The sequence below is a fragment of the Zosterops lateralis genome, assembly GCF_965231275.1.
Source record: "Zosterops lateralis genome assembly, chromosome: 12".
Taxonomy (NCBI): Eukaryota; Metazoa; Chordata; class Aves; order Passeriformes; family Zosteropidae; genus Zosterops; species Zosterops lateralis.
The window spans coordinates 1,101,687-1,116,005 of NC_139772.1; the positions used below are offsets into that span (position 1 = coordinate 1,101,687).

At 64.9% G+C, this 14,319-nt stretch overlaps 3 protein-coding genes across 3 annotated transcripts; 2 read left to right on the forward strand and 1 right to left on the reverse strand.

Moving 5' to 3' along the window:
- Nucleotides 1-1,084: 1,084 nt before the first annotated feature.
- LOC310913986 (cadherin-1-like) lies at nucleotides 1,085-3,962 on the forward strand. The gene is made up of 8 exons (XM_083869861.1): nucleotides 1,085-1,285; nucleotides 1,361-1,516; nucleotides 1,591-1,735; nucleotides 1,811-1,986; nucleotides 2,055-2,144; nucleotides 3,196-3,338; nucleotides 3,544-3,679; nucleotides 3,812-3,962. Exons 1-8 carry the CDS (start codon nucleotides 1,103-1,105, stop codon nucleotides 3,899-3,901), a joined length of 1,119 nt encoding a protein of 372 aa, XP_083725987.1. The 5' UTR covers nucleotides 1,085-1,102; the 3' UTR covers nucleotides 3,902-3,962.
- On the reverse strand, nucleotides 3,957-10,527 carry DRC4 (dynein regulatory complex subunit 4). Its single transcript, XM_083869860.1, has 11 exons — nucleotides 10,476-10,527; nucleotides 10,000-10,089; nucleotides 8,882-9,079; nucleotides 8,538-8,744; nucleotides 8,175-8,229; nucleotides 7,568-7,773; nucleotides 7,227-7,394; nucleotides 6,868-6,954; nucleotides 5,683-5,892; nucleotides 4,574-4,639; nucleotides 3,957-4,344 (listed from the first exon to the last, which is right to left on the reverse strand). Exons 1-11 carry the CDS (start codon nucleotides 10,476-10,478, stop codon nucleotides 4,195-4,197), a joined length of 1,440 nt encoding a protein of 479 aa, XP_083725986.1. The 5' UTR covers nucleotides 10,479-10,527; the 3' UTR covers nucleotides 3,957-4,194.
- Nucleotides 10,528-11,824: 1,297 nt separating this feature from the next.
- DBNDD1 (dysbindin domain containing 1) lies at nucleotides 11,825-14,144 on the forward strand (the record flags this gene model as incomplete). The annotated part of the gene is made up of 4 exons (XM_083870123.1): nucleotides 11,825-12,067; nucleotides 13,249-13,395; nucleotides 13,756-13,896; nucleotides 13,975-14,144. The coding sequence occupies exons 1-4, from the start codon at nucleotides 12,019-12,021 to the stop codon at nucleotides 14,142-14,144; spliced, it is 507 nt and encodes a 168-aa protein (XP_083726249.1). The 5' UTR covers nucleotides 11,825-12,018.
- Nucleotides 14,145-14,319: the final 175 nt, after the last annotated feature.

A 14,319-nucleotide genomic window follows, 5' to 3' on the forward strand; every position in this document is an offset into this window, starting at 1 on the left:
GTTTTACCCCCGGCAATCCCCGTTACACCGCTCACCGCTCTGGAGCGCTCCGGCACCCCCGGTACCCCCCGGGCACCCCCGCGCTCCCCTGGAACCCCCGGCAATCCCCACGGTACCCCCCAGCAGTCAGATCCGGGCACAGCCCGGTACCCCCCGGGCACCCCCGCGCTCCCCTGGAACCCCCGGCGATCCCCCCGGTACCTCCCAGCAGTCAGATCCGGGCACAGCCCGGTACCCCCCGGGCACCCCCCGGTGCCGGAACCCTCAATACCCTCCGGGCACAGCCGGCTCCGCTCTGAATCCTCCCGTCAGGCCGGAATAACCCCCGGAGCGCTGCCTGGAAACTCCTTGGAAGGCCTTGGCAACCCTCGGCAATCCCCGTTAACCCCTCCTCAGCCACCGGGCACCTCCCCGCTCTGTGCCCATCGGTACCGCCCCGGAGCCCCCCGGCACCCCCCGGTAGGGCCCGGCAATCCTCGGGCACCGCGGGGCACCCCCGGTCTCTCAGTGCAGCCCGGCGGACAGGCCCGGGCATCCCGGTGTCTCCAGGATCTTTGTGGTCCCGCCATTGGTCCCTCCCGGTGTCCCCATGAACCCTGGCACATCCCACGATGGGAGCCCCCCCTCCGGGTGCCTCCTCCCCCTTTGCCGCCCATGGGTGCGCTGGAACTCTCGGGGGGAGCCTGTGTGTGCCCCCCTGGAGTGGGGGTCCCCATGGCCACCCAAGGACAGCCCCGGGGGGTCCCTATGGCCACCCAGGGACAGCCCCGGGGGGTCCCCATGGCCACCGAGGGACAGCCCCGGGGGGTCCCCATGGCCACCGAGGGACAGCCCCGGGGGTTCCTGGACTCCATCGTCCCCCCCCAGCCTGGAGCAGCATCTCTGTGCCGGGTCCTCCCTTAGGGCGCCCCCAGTCCCCCCCCCGGGCTGGCAGCTCTGGAAAGCCCGTCCTGCCCCCTGGCCAAGGTCGCTGACGCAACAGGGAAGGTTCCCAGCTGCACCTGGGGAAGCAGCCAGTGCAGCTGCAGCCATGGCACCCTGCACCTTCACCCTCCTCCTCCTGCTGCTGGTGGGACCATCGCACTGGGGCCGGGGGTGTTGCATGGCGGTTTGGGGCAGAGCCGTGCCCCTCCATGGCCCTGCAGCCCCGCTCTCCATCCCACAGGACGTGCTGATCCTCCCGGAGCGCGGACACGGCCTCCAGGGGCAGAGCAGGGACTGGGTCATTCCCCCCGTCCACTGCGTTGAGAATGATGAGGGGCCCTTCCCCAAGAACCTGGTGCAGGTACGTGTCCCCACAGGGGACAGGGGGATCCCTGGAGGACTGGGATCTCACCCCCTCTTCCTGCTTTGCTGCCAGATCAAATCCAGTAAGGAAAAGGAGACCAAGGTTTTCTACAGCATCACAGGGCAGGGAGCAGACACCATTCCCGTGGGTGTCTTCATCATTGCACCAGAGACAGGGTGGGTGAAGGTGACAAAACCCCTGGACCGTGAGGAGAAGGATAAATATGTGGTGAGTGAGGGGGCACCTGTGGCGGGATGGGGACGGTCCCGGGGACTGCACAGACACTGAGTGTGCCCTTGCAGCTCTACTCCCACGCCGTGTCAGCCAACGGGCAGCCCGTGGAGGATCCCATGGAGATCATCATCACTGTCACTGACCGGAACGACAACTGGCCCATCTTCACCCAGGCAGTTTTCCACGGTTCTGTGCTGGAGGGAGCCAAACCAGGTGGGACCACTGGCACCACCGGGCTGGCAGCACTGGAGGGATGTGTGACAGGTCACCAATAACCCCCTGCTCCAGGCACGTCGGTCCTGCAGGTGCTGGCCACCGATGCAGACGACACGGTGAACTCCAACAATGGCGTTGTGAGCTATTCCATCCGGAGACAGGTGCCGGAGAAGCCCCGGCCTGGGATGTTCACCATCGACAGCAGCTCTGGGCTGATCTCCGTGGCCAAGCCAGGGCTGGTGGCAGAGGTGAGCCCCGCACTCATCCCTCATTGAGCTCATCTCCCACGTTTGGGTGACACAGCCTCTTGCCACAGGTGGTCCCTGAATACACACTGGAGATCCAGGCTGCCGACCAGGAGGGACAAGGGCTGCAAAGCACCGCCACCGCCCGCATCACGGTGCAGGTGAGAGGCTGAGCATCCCCGTGTCCCGGCCGTGCACAAGGACAGGGTGAGGCTGTGGTGAAGCCTGTGCTGGCTCCTGGCAGCCCCAAGGCCCGGCTGCCGCGGCACCGATGCGCTCCAGGTGCTTTCCACGGTGGGAGGCGAGACTGGGGACGGCAGCTGTGCTGTGGCTCCTCCTGGCCCGGCGCCCCAAATTCCCACCGGGCTCTGGGCCACCAGCCTCAGGGCCACGGTGCTGCCGGAGTGTGGGTTGCTAGTGGGGATCCTGGGCGCAGCTCCCAGCCGGGGAGGAGCACCCGGTTCTGCGGGAGCCCCGTGCCAGGATAGCGGCATCCAGCCGCGCCAGCTCCGCGGGGAGAGGCCGTGGCGCCAGGAAGGGAGGCCAGGACAGGGGATGGCGTTTTGTGCGGAGTCGCCGGCCGCGGGTCCTTGGCCGAGCGGGACGGAGGACAGGCAGGTAAGCTCGGCAGGGTGCTCTGTGGCAGCCCCACGTAGCTGGGGCTGGTGTCAGGCCGGCAGTGGGAGCTGGTCCGGCTTCAGGGAGGCTGCCTGGTCCTGCCGGCTGCTGGGACACAGCTCCAAACTGTGCTCCCACCCCAGGCTGGGAGCTCCAGGAGAAGAAGGGGCCTGGCTGCCCCCAGCAGTGCTGACCTTGACGCCAGACAGCTCCAGAGAGCTGGGCAGGGTCAATGTCCTCCTGTACGTGACACTGTGGGCAGGGATGGGGCTGCTGGGACGGGGCTGCTTCCTCGTCGGGTTCAGGCTCCCTGCTCTGCTGTGCTGTGCTGTGCTGAGGCCCACCAGGACAGGCAGGTGAGCAGGGAGAGTGGTGCTGCTGTAAGCAGAGCCCTGCACCCTGGTGGGAACCCACTGGCACCCACGCCATGGCCGCAGTGCCTGGGCTGAGCGCCACAGCACGGGAAGGACGTGAGTTTCCGTATCCCAGCTCTGGGGAAGAGCGAGGTGCAGGGGCTTGGCTGCAGCACAGTCAAGGAGAAAGCCTACAGTGCTGCCAGGACAGGTCCCAGCCCTGCTTCCCCCTCTGCCACAGGCTGACGGCATGTCTGGGGTGGGAAACGGCACCCTGACCACCCATGTGCTGAACACGGCCTCGGGGCTGCCGGCTGCTGGCATCGCTGTCCGCCTGGCCCAGCTGCAGGAGCCAGGGCTGCAGTGGACGGAGCTGGCGCAGAGGTAGGAGGGCTGGTGGCACCAGAATGGGGCAGGGACAAATGTCAGCTCGGCCAAAGGCTCCTGGCACAACTGGCTGCCCAACCTTCACTTGGGGTGTGTTTGCTGGTGGCAGGGCTGGTGCTTGGGGGTACAGCAGGGGCAGGTTCTGGGGGCTGGGCAGGGCTGTGTTTTGGGGTACAGCAGGACTGGCTTGGTCTGGTTTCAGGCGCACGGATGGAGACGGGCGCTGCCAGCCCCTCCTGGCACCGGGACAGGCCAAGTCTGGCACCTACAAGCTGCACTTTGAGACAGCTGAGTACTGGCAGGGACAGGGGCAGACCAGCTTCTACCCCTTTGTGGAGGTATGGAGTGTGGGGAGACTGGGACAGGTGACACACGAAGTCTGGGGGCTGGGGCCAGGCTCAAGGGGCTGTACTCCCCAGGGCCTCACTCGGGGAGGGGATTCCCACTGCTGTCTCCTCACTCTCCCTCAGGTTGTCTTCATCATCACCGACCCGGCACAGAAGCTCCATGTCCCGCTGCTGATCAGCCCCTACTCTTACACAACGTACCGGGGCAGTTAGAGGGGCACAGCCTTCCCCTGGGGACGCAGGAATGACGCCACTGACACCATTAAAAGCTCCAAACAGCACCATTTGTCTCAAAAAAATCACCTTTCACTTTCGGGGGGACAGAGGGAGCCCCCAGGGGCAGCCTGATGGGGTGGGTGGGATGCCTGGAGTCCTCCAGCTGTGGTCTCCCTTGGGGAGAGAGGTTCCTAAAGATGCTCACTGGTGTCTGTTCATAGACACAGAGCAAGAAAAGGGCACAGCCCCACTACCAGTGTGTGCCAGTGGGACCCTCAGTGCTGCCAGCATCAGGTGGGCACTGCAACGAGCCCAGCAGGGCCCTTTCCCAGTTCCTGCCCTGGGAAGGGGAAGGACAGTGGCCGGAAACCCAGGTTGTCCACGGGGATGCCAAAGGCTGTCAGCTTTGCCTCGAAGGTCTGCAGCATGTCGTTGTGTGCCTGCGAGGAAAGGGTCCCTTTCAGCCCCTCTGTCAGCAGAGGGGAGCTCCCTGCAGCCCCCAGTCTCATTTCCAACCCCCAAGCCAAAGCCATGGAATCACAGAATCGTTTGGGTTGGAAATGCCTCTACGATCACTAAGCCAAATTGTTCCCCCAGCAGTGCCAAGGCCAGCACTAACCCACATCCCCACGGCTCTTAAACCTCCCCAGGATTCCTCCCTGCCCTTACCTTGCAGACTCGGGCCAGCTGGAGCTGCAGCTCATGGATGGTGGCATTCTTGGAATTGAGCACGTCCTGCAAGGGGAGATTGGGATGAGGCTGAGGCTGCCCTGCCCAGCCCTGGGGACACGATGGCCGTGCTGTGGTGGGTGTGGTGTGGCAGAGCACAGAGAGGAGCTGCAGCACAGCCTGGCAGGTGGCCACCACCCTGCCCCCTCTGAGTGGCACTGCCAGGGACAGCCAGCCCCGGGCAGGGACAGGGAGCTCCGGGATGAGCACCACAGCCATCCCAGTCTGCCCCAATGTGTGGGGAGTGCTGGCAGCACCTGCTCCAGCAGCACCACCCTGCTGCCGCGGCACCACGGGAATTACAGGGAGCCAGGCTCCCCGAGGCAGCTGAGAGGAGGAATTCAGGGACCCCAGCAGCTGCAGGAGAGCCCTGACGCCAGTGCTGCCATCCCAGGAATGTGTTTTCGTCCCACCTGCTGGGAGGTGACACATCACTGCCTGTCCCATAGGCCTGGTATGAATCCCAGAGCATCCCAGACCTTCCCTGACTCCCCCTGCAGCAGGGACCTGGGTGGGGACAAGCAGGAGGGCACCAGGTGGTGGAGCCCTCGTTCCCTGTGTCTGTACCCAACCCGCAGCAAGCGCTGCTCCCTGGCTCCAGCTGCGGCAGGAATGTGGGTCTCCAGGCTCTCTGCAGAGGTATTTTTAGCACGGCAGACACCGCAGAGCCCCGGGATCCTGTCTGCACTGTCCCCATGGCCAGGCGAGGCTCACCAGGTGCAGACCCCCCCTGCACAGAGTCCCTGGGTGCCACTGGACCAGCTGTGTGGCAGCACAGGGTGCTGGCACTGCCATGGAGCCTGAGGCCATGCTCCTCTAAACAGGCCCCACCTGAGGGACAGATCAGTGCCAAACTCTGACACCCACACACTCCGCTCTCGAGGCACAGCCGAGTGCCCTGCAGCACCACACGTGGCCCTGGGAGTGCTGGGAACGAGTGATGTGCCACCTACAGCCATGCAGGATGAGGACTGGTGTGTTCCAGGGGCAGCAGGCACCCCACAGTGGGCTCTGCCCCCCAAATCCAGCCCTTCCTAGGCCCCCAGTACCTCCAGCTTGTGTGAGACCAAGGAGAGAGCGCTGGGGTCGAGGTTGGAGGCTGCGATAACCTCACTGAGCTCCACCTCCTTCTGCTCCAGGAGGTTGAGGAGTCCCTTCAACTTCCTCTCCAGGAGCAGGTTCTTGAACCCCGTTTTTTGCTGCACCTCGTTAATGGCTTTGGTGAACTTCTGATAGAGCTCGTCTCGCTCTTCCTGGACCTGCCCCAGGAGACAGCACAGTGTCACAGCACCCTCAGCACCCCGGGGGACACGGGGACCTGCACAGGGCTGACTGGGGTCTGTGTAATGGTGTGCAGCACAAACAGGGCAGAAAACTGGTCCAGCAGCTCAGCCTGGCCATTCCCCACGGCACCTGCAGCCCACAGGGGAGGCAGGTGCTGCAGCACAGCTTCCCCCCCTCCCTTCTTCTCTCCCTCTCTCCCTCTCTCCCTCCCTCCATGGTGCAGCACCTGCGCTTCTCCCTCCTCCTCCTCCCCTCCAGGCATGGAATGCCCCAGCGGGCTCCCTGCAGCACTAATTCAGGCCCCAGCGAGGGCCCCAGGCACATGGGGGTCTCTCCTCTCATCCCCACAGCTGGCAGCAGTCCCTGGCTCACAGCTAGTTAATAAGTGTCCTAATTAGGACACAGTCTCTCCTCCAAAGCCTATTTCTGAACGCTCCGAATCTGGCGCTGTCTTAATGATGGATTGTTAATGAGGCCTCGGATCAATGTTCATAATCCTGGGGATTTCTACGAATTGCAAATGAGCTCTCTCCTGCCTCAAAAGATTTATCTGGGTTAGCTGGGGGGGAGCACTCACTCTTGCAGGGCTCTTCCTGAGCACCCCAGAATGAGGAGAGGGAGCGACCCTGGAACAGTGGCAGAAGGAGAGGCCAGTGGAAATCCCCTCTATCCCAGCTCTGCCCCATGCAGCCCCGGCAGCCCTGGGGCCCCACTGGAGCGTGCATGATTGCTTAGCAAAGGACAAGGCCAGGCCTGTCTGCTGACCGTGGGAGAGGCTGGAGCTGGGAGCAGCTTTGCTGGGAGCAGCGGTTATCATCCGCCTCTGGATTAGCTTGGAAAGCCCTGGGCTAAGCATGGGCCCTGCTAAGCCCCACGCCCTGTCCTCTGCAGAGGGTTTGGAGAAGGTTTGGAGAGGGAATGGGATGCCCAGCCCTGCCTGCAGGTCTCACCTTACTGAACCGCTGCTCCAGTACCTCGTGTTCCCACTGAAGGTCCTTCAGTTCCTTCTGGGTGATTTTCAGATGGGCTTTGGAGTTCTGGGAATGGGAAGGGAGGGTAAAAAGAGCACAGGGTTGTCTGGGAAGTGTTGGAGAGAGTGAGCAGCAGCAAGGAAACCAGGCAGCACCCACACCAACCACCCTGCAGTAGGGCTGGTCTCCTTTTCAGTCTCTCTTTGGACCCCCATCTGAGATGCCACAAATACACAGTAAGCAGAACAGGATTTGCTTTGCCCAGTAATCACAGCACACCAAGGTCAGTGTTTTCCTTCCAGGAACAAGCCCATGAAAGGCCAGGACTGGCCACTCACCATCAAGGCCTCCTTGTCACTGTTATAGTGAACCAACTTCTTTTGTAGCTCAGCCACCTTCTCCTGGGCCTCCTGCAGCGGCTCTCTCAGCTCCTTGTTCTGGAGCAGCACATCTGCCTTCTCCTTTTCCAAGACAGCTTCTCTCTTCTTTAGGTCTTCCACCTGCTCCTGTTCTTGGGAACACAAGTGCTGGCTCCTGGGAGCTGCCCAGCCCCTCAGAGTCCCCCACACCCTCAGGACACCCTCCCCACTCATGACAGGCCACCAGCAGCACTCACACTGTCAACTGCCAGATCCAGCTGACACCCGGGGTGGAGGGGTGACACAGGGATGGGCAATACCTTCAGGAGGTTGATGAGAGTCAGGTTTTTGGCACTGATGTCGTTGTAGTAGTTCTTGATGGCGCCAAAAGCCCCCTCGTGGTTCCCCATCAGCTCGCTGATCTGGGTGTTCTTCCTCTCCTCCAGCTCGTGGATCTCCGTCTTCCTCCGCAGGTCCATCTCATCCCGCAGTGCCTGCATCTTCTTGGTGTACTTGGCCTCCATCTCTGGGGGGAAAATTGTCAGAGCTGGGGAAAAACTGGCTGAAATTGGGGAGGAAAAATGACCAGAACAGGGAACGGAGAAAAGACAGCCGTAACAGAGGGAATACTTGCCAAAACCGTGTGGGTTGGGACCAGCTGGAACCTGGACAGCAAACTGGACAGATTCAGGGGAGGAAAACCAGCTGGAGATTGTGGGGAAAACTGGCCAGAACCTCGGGTGGGGGAGATCAGCCAGAAGTGGGGTGGGAAGCTGACCAGAACTGAGAGAAAATAATAGCCAGAAGTGGGAAGGGAAAAATGGCCAGAAGTGGGGAGAACCTGCCCCCATATGCTCAAGGTGCTGCTTGGGAACCAGAAGCAGCTCTCCTTGTCATGCTCCTGTGGGATCTGCCTCATGCCCTAACCTTTGGTCTGCAACTGGAAGTCGCTGCGTAGCCGGGCCATCTCCTCCTCGTGTTTCTGTGAGGAAGAAATTTCATGTTGGAAAAAACAACCAAATCCCAAGCCAGCCCATCCCCAGGGATCCCCTCCTGCTCTTTGGGAAAGGATTCTGATCCCACGTTGATGCAAACAGTGGTTTGTAGGTTCTCCAGCTGCTCTCACAGCTCCCCACTGTGGGAGGGGGGTAACCCAGGAATCCCTTCTTTCTCCCCATTCCTGCACCAGAAATCCCATCCCACAGAGAGTCAGGGAGGCAAGATCCCACTCCTGCTCCCACCCTGGGGATGAGGCCCTCACAAGTGGCTCTAGCCCAGCCAGGGACATACCAGGGAGAGGTTTGTAATGGCTGCCTCATTGGCCATCTCCTGCTCCTTCAGCCTCGTGTTCAAGGAGCACTTCTCTTTCCACAGCTCCTTCTCCTGGTCCCAGTGATCCTTCTGGGCCCGGCTCAGGGACAGGACTCCCTCTGCCTTCAGCTCTGTCAGGTTCTCCTGCTGCTCGTGCAACAGGTGCTTCACCTTCTGCTTGTACACCTAAAGACAGGCCAGAGCTCGGGTGAGGGGCTCAGCAGGAGACACCTGGAGCTGGGATGCTGGTGAGACATTCCTGGATTGCATCCTGCCCAGCTCCTCTCCTCCTCAGAGCCCACCTGGAGCCCCTTCAGCCCCACCTTGATCTCCAGCTGGTGCCTCTCCTCCGCCTCCTCCATCTCCCGGTCGCGGTTCCTCAGCTCTGTTTTCTTCTCCTCCAGCTCCTGGCGGGTGATTTCCCAGTAGCTCTGGATCCTGTTACACTCCAGCTGGAAGGAGTTCCGCTCCTGCCGCTCCCGGTCCAGCTCCTCCCGCAGACGCACCATGTGCTCCAGCACCTGCCAAGGGACTCACAGGTAAGGGGAAAGGGAGGCCTTTGGACACCCCATGTCCCAAACCCACCAGGATTTGGTGGTTGTCACTGGTCTGGAGCTGTGGAGGTCCCTGACAGAACCCAGCAGCTTCTGGACAAGGAGTCACAAAACCTCATCTGGCTGCCCACAGCCTGGGGTGGGGCTCTGGCTCACAGTGTCCAGTGAAACCATTCTCAGGTGCTTAGAGACTTCTGGTTCATGGAGTTGTTTGGGTTGGAAAAGCCTCTAAGATCAAGTTTAACTGTTCCTCCAGCACTGCCAAGGCCACCCCTAACCCATGTCCCCAGGTGCCACATCCACACGACCCTTTAATCCCTCCAGGGATGGGGACTAAACCACTGCCCTGGCAGCCTGGGCTAGGGCTGGACAATCTTTTCCAGGAAAAAAATTTCCCAATATTCAACTTGAACTTTCCCTGTTCTGTCTCCTCCTGTTCCCTGGGAGCAGAGCCCAACTCCCCTTTGACTGTCCCGTCCTGTCAGGGAGTTGTGCAGAGCCACAAGGTCCCCTCTGAGCCTCCTTTTCTTCAGGCTGAGCCCCCTCAGCCACTCTTTGTGTTCTGGACCCTTCCTCAGCTTAATTTCCTTCTCAGGCCATGCTCCAGCCCCTCAGGGTCTTTCTTGTCGTGAGGAGCCCCAAGATTCCAGGTTTGTTCTCAGCAGAACACAGGGCTGGGAGCAGAGGATGAGGAGGCTGCTCCTCCCAGGAACAGCAAGTCCCCCCCAGCCCCAGGCAGGCGTCAGTGACACAACCCCAGCTGCTCGTCCCTGTCACCCTCTGCACCTGTTGTCCCCCAGCCGGGCCAGGCGCCACCCGGGGGTCCCCAGAGCTGTCCCTACATGTTCCTACCCCTCCTCCCCAGGGCCGGCCTGGGCATCGCTCACCTGCTCCTTGGTCATGTCCTCCGGGTCCAAGACATCCACCAACGGCGGGCCTTTGGCTTTCCCTTTCCCTTTCCCTTTCTTTTTGGGAGCCTGAGGAGAGAAAGCCGAGCGCGGGAGGTGAGCGGGTGAGGGGGAAGCTGTGCCGGCCCGGGGGCATCCCTGCCCTCGCGGGAGGACGGGGGATAACGGCGACACGGAGCCTGGAAGGGGCTCATGCGCTGCCGACTCAGCTCTGTGGTGAATCCCGAGGCACAAAATACCCAAAATAACCTTTGAGAAGCATCACCGCACTGCTGGGAGCGGCGCTAAGGGGTTCCATGCCCCCCCCGGGAGCGGATCGGGATAGGATAGGGCTCGCGGCTCCACCGCCCTCCCCTGCCCGCACAGCCCGCAATACACCCTTCAGCAGCCGCCCCGGTTCTCCCCTGGGCCCCGGTTCTCCCCCCGATCCCGGCCCGGCCCGGGCCCGCTCCCACCATGGCGGCGGCGCCCGTGTCTCCGGGCAACGGACGGCAGATCCCGCGAGAGGACGGCCAAATCTCGCGAGAGCGGGACACGCCTCCTAGCAACGCCACGCTCCGCCCTGGCAACGGAGGCGGGCCCGGGGAGGGACCGTGAGGGGACACCGGGAGAACCGGGGGGACATCGCGGGGACCCGGCGGGGAGGAGGCGGCGGGGGCAGTGTGGGAGAACGGGGGGACCGCGGGTAGCCGGCGGGGCGGGGGATTTGGGGAGGACTGTGGGGACAAACCCGGGGGGGTCCCGCTGGGCCCGGCCCAGGCTCCTCCAGCCCCGCGCCCACCGCTGTCCCCCCGGGCCCCGCGTGTCCCCCGGCGCTTCCCGGGCCCCCCCGGTGCCTCCCGCCCCTCGGCTCCGCCCATCCCGGTGTCCCCGCCCCCTGTCCCCGCCCCCGGCGCGGCGGGCAGGACCGTGCGGGCTGCGGGCTGGCACCGGGCCCGCCCAGCACCGGACCGGCCCCGCACCGGCACCGGCACCGGCCCATGGCGGCTCCGGCAGCGCTGCCCACTGCAGGTGAGGGCGGGCGGCAGAGGGCGGCGGCACGGACCGGCACGCCCATCCCCGGGAACCGGGCCGGGCCCCGCGGGGCGGACAAGGAGATGTAGGGCGGGGATGCAGCGGGGAGAGGGGCATGGGGGGGCGCATTGGGGTGCAAAGAGGGGCGTGGGGCAGAGCTGGGGGTGCCCGGCTGCGGGGCCAGGGGGATATTGGGGGGTCAGGGATAGGAATATGGGGGGGGTCTGTGCAGGGAGAGAGCAGTGGGGTACCCAGACAGTGTGGGGGGTGCTCAGGGAGCACTGGAATGCCCCGGGGACTTGGGGGGCAGTGGGAGGCTCGCAGGAGGTGGGGGTGCAGTGGGGTGGCCAGGTGGTCAGACGGGGCAGGGCAGTGCACTGGGGATTTGGGGTTGTAACGGGGTGCGCAGGGAATGTGGGGGGACAGTGGAGTGTATAGAGGAGCAGCGGGGCGCTCACAGCACATGGAGGAACACCGGGGTGCCCAGGGGGCGTGGGGAGCGGTGTGGTACCTTGCAGACATCCCACAGCTGTGTCAGTGCCGGTGTGCAGTGCCGGAGGGGCTCGGGGACAGGGAGGTGCCTGTGCTTGGGGACGGGGAGGTGACAACTGACGGGGGCCCGCTGTTCTGGGGATGTCGCCGGTATTCTGGGGGGGCTGCACCTGGCGACAGAGGCCAGGGCTCCCCTGCCCGCCCGTCCCTCCCTCTGTGGCCCGCACGGGGCAGCCCCGCCGGGGCACCGGGGGAACGGCGGGACACCGGGCCCTTGAGGGGACAGCGCCGCCGGGGCGGGCTGCGGGTGCCGGGGGGTGCCCGGTGCCGTGGGGTGCCGGTACCGGCGGCTGCCCGGCTCTGCGGGTGCCGTGAGTCAGCACACGCCGTGCGGGGAGAGCCCTGATCCGGCCCCGCTCCCGCCAGGCAGCCGGTGAGCCCAGGCCGGAGCGGGGACAGCGCTGGTGACACCGCTGGGGACACGGAGGGACCATGCAGGCGGAGGCCAGAGGGGAATTCTGCAGCCGGGATCAGCGCCCTGGTGGGTGGGGGCGAGGGGCGGGCAGGGGTCCGGGCTCCTCACGGTGACACGGTGTCACCCACCGGGGCTGGGCGAGCTGGTGGGAGCGGGGAAGAGCAGGCGGCCCCTGTGTCCGCCCCAGGGGGATCTTCTCTGCTCTGGAGTGGGATGAGAACCCCATTTCCCGGCCCCAGGGAACGTACCATCACCGCGGGGTGCCTGATGCCCCTGTGGGGTCAGGATATGGGGTATCTGATCCCCCTGTGGGGTCAGGATGTGGGGTGTCTGATCCCCCCTGTGGGGTCAGGATGTGGGGTGTCTGATCCCCCTGTGGGGTCAGGATGTGGGATGTCTGATCCCCCCTGTGGGGTCAGGATATGGGGTGTCTGATCCCCCCTGTGGGGTCAGGATATGGGGTGTCTGATCCCCCTGTGGGGTCAGGATGTGGGGTGTCTGATCCCCCCTGTGGGGTCAGGATGTGGGGTGTCTGATCCCCCTGTGGGGTCAGGATATGGGGTGTCTGATCCCCCCTGTGGGGTCAGGATATGGGGTGTCTGATCCCCCTGTGGGGTCAGGATGTGGGGTGTCTGATCCCCCCTGTGGGGTCAGGATGTGGGGTGTCTGATCCCCCTGTGGGGTCTGGATATGGGGTGTCTGATCCCCCTGTGGGGTCAGGATGTGGCAGAGCCAGTGGCAGAGGGCTGGTGTCCCGCTGGTGTCCTGGCGATGTCCTGCAGCTCCACAGCAGCAGGAACCCCCCATAACATCCCTGTCCCCTTTGGGCTGGGGGGTCTCTGTCCCTGCCCCGCTGTCACCGGGCTGGCGGGAGGGAGGCGATGCCCATCCCTGTGCCCCCGCCGTGTGCCACCACCACGGGCTCTGCCACCACCGTGTGCCCCGACCTGTGCCGTGCCCGTGGCCGTGTGCCACCGCTGCCTTGTCCCTCCGGCTCTTCCCGGGGACAGTCCCGGCACAATCCGCCCTTGTCCGGGCCCGGCACAGGCTGCGCTTTGTCTCGCCGACACAAAGGGGCTGCGCGGGGCGGGGGCTGCAGCTCCCGACAGGAGGGTCTGGGGCAGCTCTGCCCGTCCCCCGCTCCTCCCCCGGGATCCCGCTGTCCCAGCCCCATAGCTGGGTACCCCTGAGTGCTGGGGGCCCCAGAGGAGCTGCCCGCACTGACACGGAAGGCGCTGATGTGGCAGAGCTCGGCAAGGAGCCGCTGGTCCCGGAGCGCCCTGCAGGGACCCCCACCCATGGGCCGGCCCAGGAGACCCCCCGAGTCCCCGCGGAGGAGCAGGGCGGCATCCCCATCCCCAGCGCCGGCCTGCTGCAGGTCACCGAGCGCCGACGTGAGTGGAGCCCTCGCCTGGGGTCCCTGCCTGTCCCTGCCAGCTCCTGCTGTGCCTGAGTCCCCTGCTTTGTCCCTGGGATGTCTGTCTGCCCACAGCATCCCCTGCCTGTCCTCAGCACCTCGGGTTTCCTGCCTGTCCCCGAGAGTCCTCTGCCAGCCCTTGGGGTCTCCTGCCTGTCCTCAGTCTCCTGTCATCCTCTGGGGTGTCCTTCCTGTCCCTGGGGCCACCTGGCACCCCTGGGGTCCCCTACGCCCCCCAAGCCCCTCATAGCCCCATCTCCCTGGGCCCCAAGCACCAGAGCTCCGCCTCCCGCAGTGGGGCCAGCGGTGTGTCCCCAGCCTCTCCCGGTGCCCGCAGAGCCCCTGAGCAGCGTGTCTTCGCTCGAGGTGCACTTCGACCTGCTGGACCTGACGGAGCTGACGGATATGTCAGACCAGGAGCTGGCCGAGGTCTTCGCCGACTCCGACGAGGAGAACGCGGCGGGAGAGACGGCGGGCGGTGAGCGGGGCTCCGGGGCCGCCGGGTGCGGTGTGTCCGCCCGTCCCGGAGCGCCCTGACCGCCCGCCCGTCCCGCAGGGCTGCAGCCGCCGCCGGTGCCAAGGGCCGGCTACCTGCGCTCGCCCTCCTGGACCCGCGCCAGGGAGCAGGGCCGGGACAAGAAGCACCTGAGCGACCCCGAGCTGCCGCCGGGACCCCCGGGAGCCCCGGACGCTTTCCTGCCCGCCGAGCGCCCGCGGGAGCCGTAGGGACAAACCCGCCGGGGGACACCGGGACACGCCGGTGCCGCTCCCGCCCGTACCGATGGAGCCCGTCCCCGGGCGCAGGACTCCCGTTAGCCCGCCCGGAGGGCAGAGGCGGCCCCAGCCCCGCGGCGGGGCCCTACCGGGGCTGCCCCCGGCCGGTGGCCCCGGGGGAAAAGCG